Source organism: Malaclemys terrapin, chromosome 3, assembly GCF_027887155.1.
Source record: "Malaclemys terrapin pileata isolate rMalTer1 chromosome 3, rMalTer1.hap1, whole genome shotgun sequence".
NCBI classification, from domain to species: domain Eukaryota; kingdom Metazoa; phylum Chordata; order Testudines; family Emydidae; genus Malaclemys; species Malaclemys terrapin.
This window is the reverse complement of record NC_071507.1, coordinates 52,709,486-52,728,678: the sequence shown is the minus strand read 5'-3', so window position 1 is coordinate 52,728,678 and position 19,193 is coordinate 52,709,486. Positions and strand designations below refer to the sequence as shown.

At 49.4% G+C, this 19,193-nt stretch overlaps 1 protein-coding gene across 1 annotated transcript in view; it reads right to left on the bottom strand.

Annotated features, from left to right (window-relative positions):
- DNAH14 (dynein axonemal heavy chain 14) overlaps positions 1–19,193 on the bottom strand; it is a 468,480-nt gene that overhangs the window by 15,534 nt on the left and 433,753 nt on the right. The window contains 3 exon segments of the mRNA XM_054022851.1: positions 8,926–9,113; positions 10,372–10,571; positions 15,334–15,531. Of these exon segments, the coding sequence (XP_053878826.1) occupies positions 8,926–9,113; positions 10,372–10,571; positions 15,334–15,531 (586 nt within the window).

Sequence of the window (19,193 nt, the reverse complement as noted above, 5' to 3'; positions counted from 1 at the left end):
TGCACATCAAAGGCTAGAAAAAATGGACAAAGTCATAGTTAGATGTCTCCCTTATATTATACATTAGCCCAAAGTAAGATAATATCCTAAAATTTGTTCAAGAGCATAACTGGTATAGCTATAGTGAGTTGCTGATCCACGTAACATAGGCTTATTCAACTAATGTCTCTGTAGGACTTTTTAGTTACAAGAAAGTTGATTTAACATTTCATCAGAGCTTGGGAAGAATGGCTACTTACCCTGCACTAAGTGTGGTTTTGCAAGATATGCTGTCCACACGTGCCCAATATGTGCAGAAACTGAGGGTGGTGTGGGAGATCTAAGCCTCTCCCTATATGGGCTCAGAGGTACTGTCTCCTGTATGCCCCCCATGGGTCCCAGTAGAGTCACTGAGTGGGGGATGGCATAAGCAGTTGCATCCATTGGGGGGGCATACCAGGTCTGGGTGTCAGCCCTGTGGTGGATTTTAGGCTGTATTGGTGGACCCAGCACTGTAGTAGATTGAATAGAAAAGGAGTGCTGAGATGAGAAGACACCCTCCTCCTCAGTATCTTCTTTCTCGCTGGAGAATGGAGGGGCCACAGGTGAAGTGAGCTGACGCGGTGCCATGTGTGCCAGGGAAACACTGGGGCCAAAAAGACATGATTCAGGTGTCGATGAGACATGCAGGTCTGCCTGATGTAAGAAGAAGTGTGCTGCCGATGGTTTCAGTACCAAGGTGGTCAGTGCCAACGGTGCTGTCGTAGTCGCGGTTGTCAGTGCTGGCCTCTGTGGGCTCTGCGTTGTCGGGACAGGAGGTGGCACCAGAACTTGGGCAGAGTGTATTGGTGCCGCATCTTGTGGCAGCTCTGTTGGTGCCATAGAGGAGGAGGTAGGTTTCTGTTTTCCCCTTGACTCCAAGGCTGCCCACTTAGGGTCACTGGCTTTCACGGCTTTCATGCATGGCACCAGTTGAGCCCAGTGCCTCATAAGTACTCAGTTGGACTGGGGAGTGCATCTTTTTTGGCAGCTCTTTCAGAGAAGTCAAAGCCCTTTTCCTCACTGCCTTTTTGGAGAAGTGAGCCTTCCACTGTGAACTGGGTGAAGTTGCTGGGGAACACTGTCTGGGCGGGGAGGGAGTTTGTGGACCTGGATCAGATGCTGGGCACAGAGACTTCTCCATTAACAGAAGTTTGAGACATAGGTCTCTATCCTTTCTGTTGCGAGGTTTCAGGTTAATGCAGTGAGAGCAATTTTGAGTAACGTGTGTCTCCCCTAGGCATCAGACACACTGAGAGTGTCTGTCTGAAACCGGGTCACCTCTCAGCAGGAAAGGCAGCGCTTGAAACCCGGTGAACCGGGCATGGCTCGAGTTATCATGGTTCAACCCTAACTGTGAACTCTAATAAGCTAAAAGAACAGGAGTACTTGTGGCACCTTAGAGACTAACAAATTTATTAGTCTCTAAGGTGCCACAAGTACTCCTGTTCTTTTTGCGGATACAGACTAACACGCTGCTATTTCTGAAATCTAATAAGCTAAGGGGTATTCAAACTCAGAGTGAAAAGGAAAAGGAAAAAATAAACAGGGAGAAAGAGATAAGTAAACTAACTAGGGTGCTAAAGACTACTCGAAAATCTAAGTATAGCTATCAGTTTTAACATTGCTGGGAGCTCCATTTCAGGCCGAGGACAGTTGAGAAGGAACTGAGGGGGATCTGGTCGCATAGTGCTAGATAGGCACCAACAATGGCGCAAGACGGGGAGAGTGCATGCGTGACCCAGATGAGAACGGCTGCTGAAATTCTCCAATCAAAGGCACAGGGATGCACCAACACCTGAAATGGAGCACCACAGGGACACTCCTCAAAGAAGAACCCCTGAATTTGTCCTGAGAACCTGTGAAAGGTGGATTGAATGCTTCATCTGGGAACAAGAGGAAATCTGGGAGGATAACAAAATGGGAGGTTCTTTGAGAATACCTGCCCTCTTTCTATGTCCTTTAATGGAGTCATTTCTGGAGGTTCTGCTGGATTCCTGTGGCGCCACCCAGGGTGGAGAGTGGGGGCAGGAAGGAGAGAAAAAGACGGTTACTCACTGTTGTAACTGTTGTTCTTCGAGATGTGTTGCTCATATCCATTCCAATCAGGTGTGCGTGCGCCGCGTGCACGATCGTCGGAGAATTTTCTACCCTAGCAACACCCGGCGGGTCGGCTGTGGAGCCCCCTAGAGTGGCGCCTTCATGGCGCTGGATATATACCACAGCCGACCCGGCGCCCCCTCAGTTCCTTCTTGCCGGCTACTCCGACAGTGGGGAAGGGGGGTGGGTTTGGAATGGATATGAGCAACACATCTCGAAGAACAACAGTTACAACGGTGAGTAACCGTCTTTTCTTCTTCGAGTGCTTGCTCATATCGATTCCAATCAGGTGACTCCCAAGCCTTACCTAGGTGGAGGGGTCGGAGTGAGACATTGCTGTGTGTAAAACTGCTGATCCGAATGCAGCATCGTCCCTGGACTGCTGTACCAGTGCGTAGTGAGCTGCAAACGTGTGGACTGATGACCAAACTGCAGCTCTACAAATGTCCTGGATTGGAACCTGAGCCAGGAAGGCAGTCGAGGAAGCTTGGGCCCTCGTGGAGTGAGCAGTGAGGTGCGGTGTTGAGACACCTGCCAGGTCATAGCAAGTCCGGATGCAAGACGTGATCCAGGAGGATAGGCGTTGTGAGGAGACCAGTAAGCCCTTCATCCGGTCGGCCACTGCAACGAAGAGTTGCATCGTCTTTCTAAAGTGCTTTGTGCGGTCAATATAGAAAGCCAGGGCCCTGCGTACGTCCAAAGAATGCAAACGCTGGTCTTGGTGAGTAGCATGTGGTTTAGGATGGAAGACTGGGAGAAATATATCCTGATTCAAGTGAAACGTAGAGACCACCTTAGGAAGAAAGGCAGGATGTGGACGAAGCTGCACTTTATCCTTATGGAAAACCGTGTAAGGGGGCTCGGATGTAAGCGCCCTGATTTCAGAAACGCGCCTTGCTGAGGTGATGGCTACAAGGAAGGCTGTCTTCCAGGATAGATACAGAAGTGAACAGGTGGCTAGTGGCTCAAATGGAGGCCCTGTGAGCTTAAAGAGAACCAGGTTGAGATCCCACGTCGGAACGGGCTGACGTTGTTGTGGGTACATCCGGTCTAAGCCCTTGAGGAATCTAACGACCATCGGGTTAGAGAATACCGAGGACGCGAGTTCCCCTGGGTGAAAGGCCGATATAGCAGCCAGGTGAACTCTAATTGAAGATATCGCCAAACCCTGCTGTTTTAGGGAGAGGAGATATTCCAATATGAGAGGAATAGGTGCCTGTAACGGGGACATGGCTCGTTGTTCGCACCAACAGGAGAACCGCTTCCACTTGGCCAAGTACGTGGTCCGTGTTGAAGGCTTCCTACTGCTCAGCAGAATCTGTTGGACAGAGTGCGAGCATTGCTGCTCTGCCTGGGTGAACCATGGAGCAGCCATGCCGTGAGGTGGAGTGATTGTAGGTCGGGGTGACGTAGTCGGCCGTGGTCCTGAGAGATGAGATCTGGACACAACGGAAGCGGGATCGGCGTCTGAACCGAGAGCTCCAACAGTGTGGTGTACCAGTGTTGTCTCGGCCACGCTGGAGCGACTAGAATTACTCGAGCCTGGTCTCTGCGTAATTTGAGCAGCACCTTGTGGACCAGTGGAAATGGAGGGAAGGCGTAAAACAGGTGGTCTTTCCAAGGAAGGAGAAACGCGTCCGATAGAGAGCCCGGGGCTCGCCCTTGCAGGGAGCAGAACATGTGGCACTTCCTGTTGGCTCGAGATGCAAACAGGTCTACCTGGGGAAATCCCCACCTCTGGAAAACGGAATAGATGATGTCCGGACGAATAGACCACTCGTGTGTCTGAAAGGACCTGCTGAGTCGGTCCGCTAAAGTGTTCTGGACTCCAGGGAGGAACGATGCCGTGAGATGGATTGAGTGGGCGATGCAGAAGTCCCACAGGTGAATGGCCTCTTGGCATAGAATCGACGAACGTGCTCCTCCTTGCTTGTTGATGTAAAACATGGCCGTGGTGTTGTCGATGAGAACTAACACACAGCGGCCACGTAGGAGATTGAGGAATGCCTGGCACGCCAGGCGCACCGCCATCAGTTCCCGAACATTGATGTGCAGGGCTAGCTGGGGTGCAGTCCACAGGCCCTGGGTATGGTGTTCGTTGAGATGGGCACCCCAACCCAGAGAAGAAGCGTCTGTGATCAGGTGCAGAGAGGGTTGTGGGGCGTGAAACGGCATCCCCTCGCAAACCACACTGCGATCTAGCCACCAGGTGAGGGAGGTCAAGACCGAGTTCGGAACCGTGATCACCATGTTCAGGCTGTCCCGATATGGGCGGTATACCGATGACACCCGGGTCTGGAGTGGGCGAAGCCGAAGTCTGGCATGACTGGTTACGTACGTGCAAGAAGCCATGTGACCCAGGAGGGTGAGGCACGACCTCACCGTGGTAATTGGGAAGGCCCTGAGTCCTCGAATGAGGCTTGTGATGGTATGAAAACGATTGTCCGGTAGAATAGCTTGTGCACGTCCGGAGTCTAGGACTGCCCCAATAAATTCTATCCTCTGGGTAGGCTCTAGAGTGGATTTCTCTTCGTTGAGTAGGATGCCCAACCCGTGGAATGTGTGTACTATTATGTGGACGTGAGCTCGAATTTGCTCTCTGGTGCGACCGCGTACCAGCCAGTCGTCTAAATACGGGAACACCTGTATTCCTTGCCGACGAAGGTATGCCGCCACGACGGCCATACATTTTGTGAACACTCTTGGGGCCGAGGATAGGCCGAAGGGAAGGACTGCAAATTGGTAATGCACCTTGTTTACCACAAATCGCAGGAAGCGCCTGTGAGGCGGGTAGATTGCTATATGGAAGTATGCGTCCTTCATGTCGAGGGTGGCGAACCAGTCTCCAGGATCCAGGGAAGGGATAATAGTCCCCAATGAGACCATGCGGAACTTCAACTTTACTACGAATTTGTTGAGTCCGCGTAAGTCTAAGATGGGTCGCAGACCCCCTTTGGACTTGGGGATCAGGAAGTAGCGGGAATAAAATCCCCTGCCCCTTAACTCTAATGGAACCTCCTCTATGGCCCCCATAGATAGGAGCGTAGAAACCTCCTGTATAAGAAGTTGCTCGTGAGAAGGGTCCCTGAAGAGGGACGGGGAGGGGAGGTGGGGGGGGGGATGAAGAAAACTGGAGAGCGTATCCCCTCTCCACAGTGCGAAGGACCCAACGGTCTGAGGTTATAAGGGACCAAGCACGGTGGAAATGGGAGAGGCGATCCCGAAAGGAGGGGGCTGGATCCTGGGAGATGACTGGGGCGCCGTCCTTGACCGCACCTTCAAAAGTTCTGCCTGGGGCCTGAAGGTGGCCGAGGTGGCCCCTGGTTCTGACCGGGTTGAGGGCCGGTCAACCTTCTCCTAGCACCTCGGCCCCGCCTTCTGGTAGAGTCCTGTCTCGGATGAGGTGGGGGGGGATAGAACCGCTGAGGTTGAGGCCAAAATGGCCTGCGCTGGGGTCCCGGAACCTGCATCCCCAGGGAGCGCATGATTGTTCTCGAGTCCTTGAGGCTCTGCAGACGAGAGTCCGTCTTGTCCGAGAACAATCCGTGTCCCTCAAATGGTAAATCCTGCAGGGTTTGCTGCAGTTCCGGAGGCAAACCCGAGACCTGGAGCCAGGAGATCCTCCGCATGGCGATACCTGAAGCCAGGGTTCTCGCAGCCGAGTCTGCTATGTCCAAGGAGGCCTGTAAGGAGGTCCGTGCCACCTTCTTACCCTCCTCCACTAAGGCCCCAAACTCTTCCCTGGAGTCTTGGGGGACCAATTCCTTGAACTTCCCCATAGAGTTCCAGGAATTAAAGTTATAGCGGCTCAGGAGCGCCTGCTGGTTAGTCGCTCTAAGTTGTAGCCCCCCGGCTGAATAAACCTTACGCCCAAACAAATCGAAGCGCTTAGCGTCCTTCGATTTGGGCGCTGCAGCCTGTTGACCGTGGCGCTCCCTTGCATTCACTGATGACACCACCAGTGAACACGGCTGGGGATGAGTATACAAGTACTCATAGTCCTTTGAGGGGACAAAGTTCTTTCTTTCCACCCCTCTGGCTGTGGGTGGAATAGAGGCAGGAGTTTGCCATATCGTAGTGGCGTTAGCCTGGATCGTGCGGATCAGGGGCAACGCCACTCTGGATGGGGCATCCGCAGAGAGGATATTCACAATGGGGTCCTGCACCTCCACTATCTCCTCTGCTTGTAGGTCCATATTACGTGCCACCCTACGTAATAGGTCCTGGTGTGCCCGGAGATCTATCGGGGGTGGACCTGTGTTCGTTGTGCCCGCCACTGCTTCATCTGGGGAAGATGAAGAAGATGCCTCAGGTGGCAAGGGATCCAAGGGCGGGTCCTGGTCCAATGAGCCCTGGAGCGGAGCATCACCTGCCCCTGGGTCCAGGACGTCAGGTGGTGCGGGTACGGAAGCCTCCATGCCCCCTGGAGGAGGGCGAGAGATGGTGGACTCTGGGGCCCTTCGCTCAGAGTGCACCGAGCGAGAGGCTGATGGTGGTGGAGCCCCTTGTGCTTGGTGGTACGCCCACGGGGTCCAGAACGACCAGTGCGAAGGACCCTGAGCGGGATCCTCCGCTACCTCCTGCCAGTGGCCCATGTCCGGTTCATCGGCCTACCCCTGAGGGGGGTATGCCGATCTCGATGCCCCATCGGAGGAGCGAGACACTGATCTCGATGGCCATGGTGGTGCCGACCGCGCCGAGATGAGCTCCGGAAGATACGGTGCCGTTCGGTGCCGGTCGGGAGATGATCGGTCCCTATGCGGTGCCGGTGAGTGGTGCCGAGATCGGAATCGGTGCCGATGACCGCGTCGGTGCCGAGAGTCCGACCTGGACCTGGACGGCGATCTCGAGTAGGCCCGGTGCCGGGAGCGGCCCCTCGACGTCGAGTGTCGCTCGTATCGGTGCCGGGAACTACGTCTCGAGGTCGAACGGTACCGATGATCATAACGGTGCCGGGACGTAGAACGGTGCCGCGACGATGATCTTAGCCGCGAGTACGACCGGTGCCGAGGTGATATTCGGCGCCGGGACTGCGAGCGGCGTTGGGACCTGGATCGGTGCCGTGGCTCCAGTCCTTGAGACGGTGGTCGCATCAGGGCAGGTTTCCCCCTGGATTGCACCGGACGAGGGGCGGTTGGGGCGGTGCCGGCTCCGTGAGAGCAATCAAGTCTCTCGCCGTCGCAAAGGTCTCTGGGGTCGACGGGAGGCACGGTTCCACCACTGACCGCGGTGGTGATCCCGTCCGCACCGGACTCAACGGCCTCGGAGCCGGAGTCGACGGTGCCGGAGGCACCTGCTTTTGGTGCTCCACCGGTGGACGCGGCTCTACCCCCGGCACCGGGGGGGGCCGACGTCTTTAGGACGGCAGTCTCCTGCGCCTTACGGGATTTCTTATGTCCCGGTGATAACGATCGGCGCCGAGGCACTTGCGGCGGGTGCAGTGCCGAAGGGGTCTGGTGCCGCGGAGGCTTGTCCGACTCCACCCGCGGTGCCGGGGCAGTCGGTGCCGCAGGGGCACTGCGCACCGAGGCGCTTGGCGCTGGGGCTTGACGCGCCAATGGAGTGTCCGGGCTAAGTGCCGCCTCCATGAGGAGTTGCCGAAGCCGAAAGTCCCGCTCCTTTTTGGTTCTCGGTCTGAAGGCCTTACAGATCTTACACTTATCTGTTTGATGGGACTCTCCCAGGCACTTCAGACAAGAGTCGTGCGGGTCACTTGTGGGCATAGGCTTAGCGCAGGACGCGCACTGCTTAAAGCCGGGAGCCTTGGGCATGAGCCCGGCTACGCGCCGGGGGAAAAAGGGGGAAGAACAACCCCCTTAATCCCCTTTAACTATATAACAACTATTAATAGAGTAAACTGAACAACTATCTAACTATATAACAACTACAACTATAACTACAACTATCTACAAAACGGAATAAGCTAGGGAGAGTGGAGAACAGCTATGCCGCGCTCCACAGTTCCAACGACCGTCAGGGGCGGTAAGAAGGAACTGAGGGGGCGCCGGGTCAGCTGGGGTATATATCCAGCGCCATGAAGGCGCCACTCTAGGGGGCTCCACAGCCGACCCGCCGGGTGTTGCTAGGGTAGAAAATTCTCCGACGATCGTGCACGCGGCGCGCGCACACCTGATTGGAATCGATATGAGCAAGCACTCGAAGAAGAATCTCTGTTGTGATCTGGAGAGGACAACGAAAATAGCAAACCTCCTCCGGGGTGGAGCAATCCTCTCTGGGATATAGGTCTACACAAAGGTACCAGGTTGGATGCAGGCAGAGACACAGGCTGCTTGGAGATGACTTCTCTTAAGTACTCCAATAGAGGAGACTCCGGTACCCAATCTACAGGTTGACGGGCCAGTACCATGAAAGCTTCAATGCGAGAATCTAGAGCACCAAAACATCTGGTGCTGAAAATGTCTGTTGGTAATGAGGAGGTTGTGAGTGGTACCATGGATGAGGTGCCAAAGGTTTCAGTGCTGAAGATGCTGTTGGAACATATGGCACCTGAACCGTACCAGGGGCAGCATGGTCCTTAGGAGTGTTTGGTGTCACTTTGCTCTTCTGTGCCAGGGCACCAGAATGGGACTCTGAATTGCAACTTTTGGTAGATGAGATTCAAGGAGAAGTTTTAAGTTTCTTACTTGGGGTTGGTGAGGGCTCCATAGGTAGGGGGCATGTTGTGAATGAGGAGAGAAACTGTGATAGAATGTTAAAAACAGAGAAGGAATATTTTAAAATAAAACATTAATTTGTGAAAATAAAAGTTTCATTCTAATTAAACATTATGTAAACCGTTGTTCTGACCTTTAGTCGCTTTTGCAAGAGCAGCCCAAATGGGGCCTGACAGTAAGCTTCCCAGTGTGATTTTCATTTTGGAGGAATGTTCAGTTCCAGGTGTCAGTTCTGTATCTTGTTCCTCTACAGTGAGTGGCAGCTGTCTTAGAATGTCAGAAGCTATTTCCAGTACTAATTCATCTGGGCTCTTTCCACCACTGGAAGGGGGAAAAAAAAAAGGGTAAGACTTATAATTCTGGAATTGTCAGAGCTGGAGGGGTCCAAAAGGAGATGATCTAATCTCCCCACTTCCACTTGTGGTTTATGGGCAAATTCTAATATTTCTAGACCATCTCTAGCAGGTTTCTATAGTTAGATAAGTGGATATGTATGAAGAGTTAGGTTGTGGGGGATATTCCAAAAGAATGGTCCTTTCAACATGACACCGGGGAAGAGTCAATGATCTATCCAGTAAGGCAGATTCCTGACAAAGCAGTACAAGTATCTGGAATTACAGATAAATAGCCATTTCACTAAGCAAGTTAGTTACATGGACATTTGATCATTTTCCTAGTGGTTGTTTTATGGGAGCTAGAATATATTTGACTTGCACAACACACAAAGAACAGAATACTGTACCCACATATCAGAAACAGATCAGCCAAGAGTTGAAATTTAGGTTACAATGATGCCAGTAAATCTAAAATACGGCCAGGAAGATACTCATTTTCTTTTCTAGACAAGGTCTCTTTTACTATGCAGCAGATTGTGACCCCTGGCTCTCAGTCCCCCACACTGCCCCTCTTCAGTCGGTGGAAGCACTCCTGGTGAGAACGCACACCACCGACAGAAGGAGGGCAGTGTGGACATCAGCTACCGCAGTAATTACTGAGGTGGCTGTAAGTCGACCTAACATAGGTCGACTTAAGATTGTAGTGTAAACATGCCCTAAGCACTGGTCTACACTAGGAAATAGGTTGGCATAACTATGTTGCTTAGGGATGTGAAAAATCCACACCCCTGAGCGAAGCAGTAAAATGAACCTAACTCCCATTTTAGACAGTGCTAGGTTGACAGGAGAATTCTCCCATTGACCTAGCCGCTACCTCTTGGGGAGCTGGATTATCTACACTGACAGGAGAAGCCCTCCCTTTGACATAGGTAGTGTCTTCACTGAAGCACTGCAGTGGCGGCACAGATGTGCTTGTGCAGTGTTTTAAGTGTAGACAAGTCCTGAGTACCTCTCCCAGACCTGAAGAAGAGCTCAAAAGCTTGTCTCTCTTACCAACAGAAGTCGGTCCAATAAAAAAATATTACCTCACTCCCCTTGTTTTACTCATTCAGTAAATCAGAGTTAAGTATATGCAAATAAGCTTTAAAATTGTGGTCAAGCCTAACAAATAACTTCTGAACTCTTTTAGGTAATAGATTCTGCTTTGTTCTGTCACCAAAACAGTTTCTTTTTAAAACACTGACCTGATGATCAGGGTGTCCATGCTGATTCCTGGCTGCATACTGACAATGGTATCAATAAAGGTTTGTGCCTGAGATTCCAGGAATGCTCTTCCAGCACAGGCGTGCATTCCAAATAGCTCTGGTGAATCAGTGTCTGGCAGAGACTCTAAATAGGCTCTACAGTCTTGTAAGCTATCTGTGGCAGACACGGGTCGATATACCTGCAAAATAAATGACAAACATTTTATTTCCCTACTTAATGAAAGGCTGGTTAGTGCAAAAAGGGTTACACATAAGTAACTTTTCTTCAAGGTTGCTTATATGGTCCCAACAGGGACTGCTTTTCTAAAAAATTCCTGAAAGTCAGTGGTGCCTGATATTCCTTACAGGTGGGAATAGACACAAAGCTAATTTGAAGAAGAATGGAATTATATTGCAAATAACAGCTCAAGCAGGAGGGTATCTGATTAACACATGCATTTATACATGTGTTGGTGGTGGTGGGATTCTTTTGTGAGTGCAAATCATTCTGTACTGTTTATATAAAAATAGCATATATCCCTTCCCCCATCCTTCTCTCTATATGTATATGCATGCATGCACGCATACATGTACACAAATACACACAAAGGAATAAACAGCATAATTTATTCATAAGGTTTATATATGGGCCAAAATATCATCTATTAATATAAAAGAAATCAATTCACCTTCCTTTAAAATAACAAAAAAGGAACAAGAAGACATGGAAAGAATTCAGTATTCTCCTTCTTCCACAAGCACTGTAAACTTATGTCAACTTACAGGTGGTTTTGCTTTTTATATATATGTTAGTTATTTTTAAAATTCAGTAAGAAAACTATTTTAAATTAATGCTGTCACTGTGTTGTTCAGATAGTTCTAAGCTAGTAATTCAATTGTTTCTGCATCACAGTTAACTTTCCTGATTTTTCCTAGAACTTCTGAGTAGAAGAGGTAGCAATACAAGAGGTCCTTCTGGGGGCTACCCTTAGCTGTGCAGAGAATTTTTACTCATTAGTACTATTGTGCTAATTAGTTATTAGTACTCTGTGCATTCACATTTATGGGTTCTAGCCCCTCTAGTGTTGAGCTGGGGAACTATGTAAAAAGCCATGTTTGCTGGGGGTTGCAGATGTGCTTTTTCATAACAGAATATTCCCCTGCCTGACCACCTCAGATCTTTCTCCTAGCCAGCAGAGTCCAGAAATACAAAGCACTCTGAGGCAGCGAGGAAGCAGGTGCGAAGTGTGAATGAACTCAGGCAATACTTGAAGAACAATAGTTACAAGTAACCAATCCTTCTTTCTTCTTTGAGGGCTTCTGTGCATTCCACCTTACAGGAGATTAGCAAGCAATGCTCCCATCAGAGGATGGTAGATGAGGAATTCTAGGCAAAAATGAACTGTAGTACCAGCTTACCAAACCAAGCAATGGGACACAATGCCAAATCCAACAAATAGTGCTAAGTAAAAGTTTGAACCGAACTCCATGTTGCTGCTTTGCAAATCTCTACACAGGATCCTATCTCAGACAATCTATAGAGGCAGTAGTAAAAGTCCTGGAGTGCACTGTAGCAGTGTCCACGTGGCAAGTTAGCGTGCAGCAAGCTGACTTGCCAGGCACTAAGTCACTGTGTAGTAATGCTCAGAATGTGTCTTTAAGCCAAGAGATACTGGTCACATCCTTTGGTACTACAATGAATGTGAGCCTATATGTAGTGTTTTCATATTTGCTAGAAATGCACTTCTCCTCCACTAATATGTTTATTTCAGACTAACCAGTTACTTTTATTTTTATTGGTCCCAGTTTTGGTCTTATTTTCAGTCTCTCATAATCTTGTCAGACAGAATATTAACCTGCTCTTCTGTGTCCAGGTTGAGTAGAATAATGGTTTCATTCACTGTCATTGGCAGTCCCTCTCATCAGTTTTGCTTGATTCCAGCACACCTATGTAAAACTCCACAACCAGGTTGTCTTCAACTACATGTTCTTGAGTTTTCTACATTTGGAATCTGCAGCATTTATGATAGAGCTTCCAAAGGCAAAACACCGTTTGGGGCCATGCTGTGATCCACACTTTCCTCATAATCTGTATTCACTCTCGACCCAGCAGTTGCTTTCATAGTGGGTAGTTGCACTTTTTGATCTGACCTTTTCTGGCTATATTCTTTTGTATTTAGTGTGTGAATAACCCCTTCTAGTGAATTCAGCTCTTTGGCCTGTGCTTTCAGTTTCTGCTGCTTTGCATATATGGAGAGATTTTTCTGAAGTTAAATCTCCTTCATGGAGCCGTCTCTCTCTTAAAACATTGTCTTTAATGCTATCTTTGACCAGAGTCTCTGTCAGCTCATCAAAGTCACAGGTCTCACTAAGCCTCCTTAATTCTGTGACACATTGCTCTATTCTATCATCAGTTTTTTTGTGTACATGTAAAAAATGCCTCTCTCAAAGGTCTCATTCACAGGTGCCAACTTTCTAAAGTGCCAGTGGGTGCTGGACCCCCAGCTCTGCCCTAGGACCTGCCCCCACTCCACCTCTTCCCCCAAGGCCCCACCCATGCTCTGCCTCTTCCCGACCCTGCTCCACCCCCACCCCACCTCTTCCTGCCTAGTTCCATCTCCTTCCTCCAATGCACCATGTCCTTGCTCCTCCCCCTCCCCAGCCTCCTGCATGCCACGAAACAGCTGATTGCAGCGGGTGGAAGGAGCGGGGAGGGAGGGGGAGGCACTGATCTGCGGGGCCTGCCAGCAGGCAGGAGATGCTGGCGGAGGTGGGGAGGAGCTAATAGGGGAGCTGTAGATGGATGCTCAGCACCCACTATTTTTTCCCCGTGGGTGCTCCAGTCCTGGAGCTGGCACCTAAGGTTTTATTCTTCAAATTTGGTCAGCATTTTACTTAACTTCATGCTTTCACCTTCTTCAAACTTAAAGTTGTTACAAATATCCTATCCTTCCTCCCCAACAATATGCAAAAAGACAGATGATTTCACTTTATCACTTTTCATCTCTGCCCCTATACAATTCAAATCTCTTTCCGAATTTTTTTCAGTGCTCTGCAACATTGCCTGACAATTGCAGACTGGATGGAGTTTGCAACATATCCATTTTTGGCTTTCTTCCCTTCTTAAATGTATCAAACTACTATTGTGTTCATAAAATACGTACAAAAGCCTTTGTTGTTCTTTGTTTGTTGCTCCACGTGCTCTTCTTTCCTGTTATCAGTTTCAAACACAGAATTAACCTAAAAATTACTGCAGTCTCTTTCTCATTTGGCATTTCTGACATGATATAATGATCTTGGGGGTCATTAAATAACAAGCCACTGAATGAGAAAGGCATAAACTTTTAGTAGAAAACTTGGGAGCGTCCATGGTACACACATACCCTGTGTTCTCCATCCCTGCCACCAGGGCATGTCCCAAAATTCCTATATTCATAATGCTGTCATGAGGGAGCTTCTCTAAATTATTATCTTTAACAAACATCTCTCTGCAATGAGGAGATCTGGAAGCTTGTCTTTTATTTGTAGTGTCAGTGTCTATTCTAAGAACACCAAGGCAGTTTTCAGTGCCAATGCTGATACCAGTGTAGACTGCAGTGCCGGAGCAGTCTGTTTTGACAGAGCCTGTGGTGATGAGATGCTGGGCAGGAAGCTCAGCCCCAGCAGATATATGTCTTGGGGAGATTGATGTTTGGCCTAGTATTGTGTGCAGCACCAAGGCTGAGGCAATGGGATATTTAATGGAAGCCCTCGGCAGAAGAGGCAGACTTTGAAATTTCCGAAGGACTGCTAGGACAGTCCGGATTAAAGCTTAAGGAAGCCCAGGGCACCTGCACCATCTGTCGTTCATTGTCCAATTAGTGAAGGCATGCCAAATTATGCACTGTGACACTACATGAGCCTCTCCCTGGCACACTAGACACTGAACATGTGTGTCAGTCTCAGGAATGAGGACTGAGCGGTTTGCATACCTTCTGAATCCCCTACCAAGTTTGGGACCTGACATTGCCTTGGGAATAATCGGAGGCAAATTACCCCAACCATTCACTCTCTAAATAACCAATAATAGAAGAAAATAGGCTAACTATCTTGCAGACACAACAGATAGTTCCATTTAGCTCTTGGCGACTAAGGAACTGAGATGGTCAGGGGGATGCACTCCCTTATGTTGATGGAGCTGATGATATCCTAGCACAAGAGTGCTCCTGCACTCCCTAATGGACATAACTCTTTCCTATCATTCTGCAGCTCCATGCTAGAGGTGCAAAATCTCCTAAATGGGAATTCACAGAAGCCCTTGAAGAATCAATTTTTTTAAAAGATGCCATTTCATATCCTGGTGCATCTATTTGACTACTAAATGGAGACATTATAATTTATTTTAAACTGTGATTGTAATCTCACTACCACATTGTGCCATTTTTCAATACCCCTTTGTAGTTAAACATCATTCCACATGATTTTTAAAAAAAATGAGGGGGGTCATTTTGTTATTGGTACCACAGCAAAACAGGACCTAAGAGCTAACAGTGTGCAAATAAATCCTTCTGTTGCCCATTTCCAGAAGTTTGCCACTAAATCAGTCACAGGCAACTACATAAAACAACAGGGGTGCTTTCTGACCATAGAGATGCACCTGAGCTCTTATTTTATTTACAAAAAATCATACAAGTATGGTAATCAAAGTGTACCACTGTAATTCAGATCAATGCAGCTAAGTATACTATATTTCACCAACTGTTTCCCAAAAATACATACAGATGCATGTATATAATCTGAATGACGAGAGCCTTCTGTGCCATAATAAAGTTTAACAATTAATTGCCATTCAAAATTTAGATTTGGACGCCCATAATTTGAAGTTCAGTAATTTATAAGGCTGAAAATATTTTAAATATGCAATATAAAAGTACAACTTATTACAACACTTGAGAATAGTGAGAGAAAAAATATTTTTCCTACCCCGTCACTAGAGTAAGCGAAACCCTCCTGCAGTACAACAGGGCTATAGAAATTGTTCAGAATGCTGAGCAAGCAACGACGGTCCCAGTGGTCAGTCACACGACCTCCATAAGCTATCTCTCCAGTAAGATAACATATTGCTTGCCAAGGAATCTGTTCTTGGTTTGCCAGAAGCATCCCCAACATCTGTATGGAAACCTTTGGAGGAAAAGATTGAAGTTAAGCATTAGTATTGTTACTTTAACTTGACTCTTGTGGTTATGTTATCATAGAATCTCAGGGTTTGAAGGGATCTCAGGAGGTCATCTAATCCAACCCCCTGCTCAAAGCAGGACCAATCCCCAACTAAATTAGGGTTACCATACGTCCGGTTTTTCCTGGACATGTCCGGCTTTTCAGCAATCAAACCCCCGTCCGGGGGGAATTGCCAAAAAGTCGAACATGTCCGGGAAAATGCTGGCCGGGCACTTCCCCTCCCGCAGCTGCTCTGCTCCTCCCCTGACTCTTGGCTCTGTTTAAGAGCCAAGCTGCCCGTGCGCTATGGGCTTCAGACAGCCCCCTTGCCTCCGGACCCCAGCCGCCGGCCGGGCACTTCCCCTCCCGGGCTCCAGCGGCGCAGGGTCCGGAGGCATGGGGGCTGCCCGAAGCCGGTAGCGCTCGGGCAGCTCGGCTCTTAAACAGAGCTGAAGAGTCAGGGGAGGAGCAGAGCCGCCGCGGCCGGAGGCTCTGCTCCTCCCCTGACTCTTCAGCTCTGTTTAAGAGCCGAGCGCTACGGGCTTCAGGCAGCCCCCACGCCTCCAGACCCTGCGCTGCCGGAGCCCCGGAGGGGCAGTGTCCGGCCGGGGGTGCAGGGTCCAGAGGCATGGGGGCTGCCCAAAGCCCGAGCGCTACCGACTTCACGGTTTGCCGGGCAGCCTCTGGACCCTGCGCCCCCGGCTGGGCGCTTCCCCTCCCGGGCTCCAGCTGCGCTGGGGAAACGCCAGCTGGGGGCGCAGGGTCTGGGGGCTGCCCGGCAAACTGTGAAGCCGGTAGCGCTTGGGCAGCCCTTTTCACATGGCTGGGAGTGGGAGGGAGGAGGGGGCGGAGTTAGGGCTGGGTTGGGCCGGGGAAGGGGCGGAGTTGGGGTGGGGCTGGGGGTGGGAAATGGGCGGGGCCAGGGCCCATGGAGGGTCCTCTTTTTTTATTTGTTAAATATGGTAACCCTAAACTAAATCATCCCAGCCAGGGCTTTGTCAAGCCTGACCTTAAAAACTTCTAAGGAAGGAGATTCCACCACTTCCCTAGGTAACCCATTCCAGTGCTTCACCACCTCCAAGTGAAAAAGTTTTCCCTAATATCCAACCTACACTTCTCCCACTGCAACTTGAGACCATTATTCCTTGTTCTGTCATCTGCCACCACAGAGAACAGCCTAGATTTATTCTCTTTGGAACCCCCTTTCAGGTAGTTGAAAGCAGCTATCAAATCCCCCCTCATTCTTCTCTTCTGCAGACTAAATAATCCCAGTTCCCTCAGCCCCTCCTCATAAGTCAGGTGCTCCGGCCCCCTAATCATTTTTGTTGCCCTCCTCTGGACTCTTTCCAATTTTTCCACATCCTTCTTGTAGTGTGGGGCCCAAAACTGGACACAGTACTCCAGATGAGGCCTCACCAATGACGAATAGAGGGGAATGATCACGCCCCTATATCTGCTGGCAATGCTCCTACTTATACAGCCCAAAATGCTGTTAGCCTTCTTGGCAACAAGGGCACACTGTTGACTCATATCCAGCTTCTCGTCCACTGTAACCCCTAAGTACTTTTCTACAGAACTGCTGCCTAATCACTTGGTCCCTAGTTTGTAGCAGTGCATGGGATTCTTCCGTCCTAAGTGCAGGACTCTGCACTTGTCCTTGTTGAACCTCATCAGATTTCTTTTGGCCCAATCCTCTAATTTTGTTTAGGTCCCCCTGTATCCTATCCCTACCCTCCAGCGTATCTACCACTCTTCCCAGTTTAATGTCACCTGCAAACTTGCTGAGGGTGCAATCCATGCCATCCTCCAGATCATTAATGAAGATATTGAACAAAAATGGCCCCAGTATTGTGGGCACTCCGCTTGATACCGGCTGCCAACTAGACATGGAGCCATTGGTCACTACCCATTGAGCCCAATGATCTAGCCAGCTTTCTATCCACCTTATAGTCCATTCATCCAGCCCATGCTTCTTTAACTTGCTGGCAAGAATACTGTGCGAGACCGTATCAAAAGCTTTATCATTATCAGAACCTCATGATATATTTGAATCCTTCAAGAGCACCCTACTAGCTGCATACTAACTATAAAAACAGATTAAAATAAATAAAAGTTGACTCATCTTGTAACTGTAGATCTTCGAGATGTGTGTCCCTATTGGTGTGCCACTGTAGGTGTATTTGCACTTCCTGCGCCTCAGATCAGAGATTTTAGGTAGCAGTGTCCATTTGACTCTGCTCTCTCCCCGTCTTATGCCCTGCATCAGGGCTACATAGTGCTTTGCAGGCAAACCATCCTCAGTTCCTTCTCTATCTCAGAGCTCATTGGTAAGACCTCCAAAGCAGGCAGGAGGAGGGCAGGTAGTGGAGTACCCACAGAGACATACATTTTGAAGAACCACAGTTACTGCACAAGGTGAGTAACCTCATCTTCTTTGAGTAGTGTCCCTATAGGTGCTCCACTGCAGGTGACTCTGCAGCAGTGCCCCAATGGAGGAGTGGGGCTTAGGAATTGAGTCTAGAATTGAGGATAAGACAGTGGAGCCAAATATGGCATTGGACATTGATTCTATATAATGTTCAGCATATGTATGAGCAGATGTCCAAGTCACTGCTCTGCACATTTCTGTGATTGGAATGTTTTTGAGGAAGTCTATGGAAGTGGAGAGAGATCTGGAGTGTGTTCATCCTCTAGGAGGAGGCTGAATGTTGTGAGAACGATAGCAATAGGTAATGCAGTCTGATATCGATTTAGAGAGACTTTGTTTAGTGATTGAGGATCCCTTAGATCTGTCTGCAATGAAGAGAAATAGTCTGGGAGCTTTCCTGAAGGACTTAGTCCTATCCAAATAGAAGGCTAGTGCTCCCCTGACATCATGTGTGTAATGTCGCCTCCCTTTTGTCCTGGTGTGGTTTTAGAAAGAAAACTCACATGTGGATAAGCTGGTTTATATGGAAGTCTGAAGGTATTTTTGGTAGGAAAAGACGGTTACTCACCGTTGTAACTGTTGTTCTTCGAGATGTGTTGCTCATATCCATTCCATTAGGTGTGCGCGCGCTGCGTGCACGATCGTCGGAGAATTTTCTACCCTAGCAACACCGGCGGGTTGGCTGTGGAGCCCCCTAGAGTGGCGCCTTCATGGCGCTGAATATATACCCCAGCCGACCCGGCGCCCCCTCAGTTCCTTCTTGCCGGCTACTCCGACAGTGGGGAAGGGGGGCGGGTTTGGAATGGATATGAGCAACACATCTCGAAGAACAACAGTTACAACGGTGAGTAACCGTCTTTTCTTCTTCGAGTGCTTGCTCATATCCATTCCATTAGGTGACTCCCAAGCCCAACTTAGGTGGTGGGGTCGGAGTGAGACATTGCTGTGTGCAAAACCGCTGATCCGAATGCAGCATCGTCCCTGGACTGCTGCACTAGTGCATAGTGAGCTGTAAACGTGTGGACTGATGACCAAACCGCCGCTCTACAAATATCCTGGATCGGAACTTGTGCCAGGAAAGCAGTCGAGGAAGCTTGGGCCCTCGTGGAGTGAGCGGTGAGGTGCGGTGCTGAGACACCTGCCAGGTCATAGCAAGTCCGGATGCAAGACGTAATCCAGGAGGATAGGCGTTGTGAGG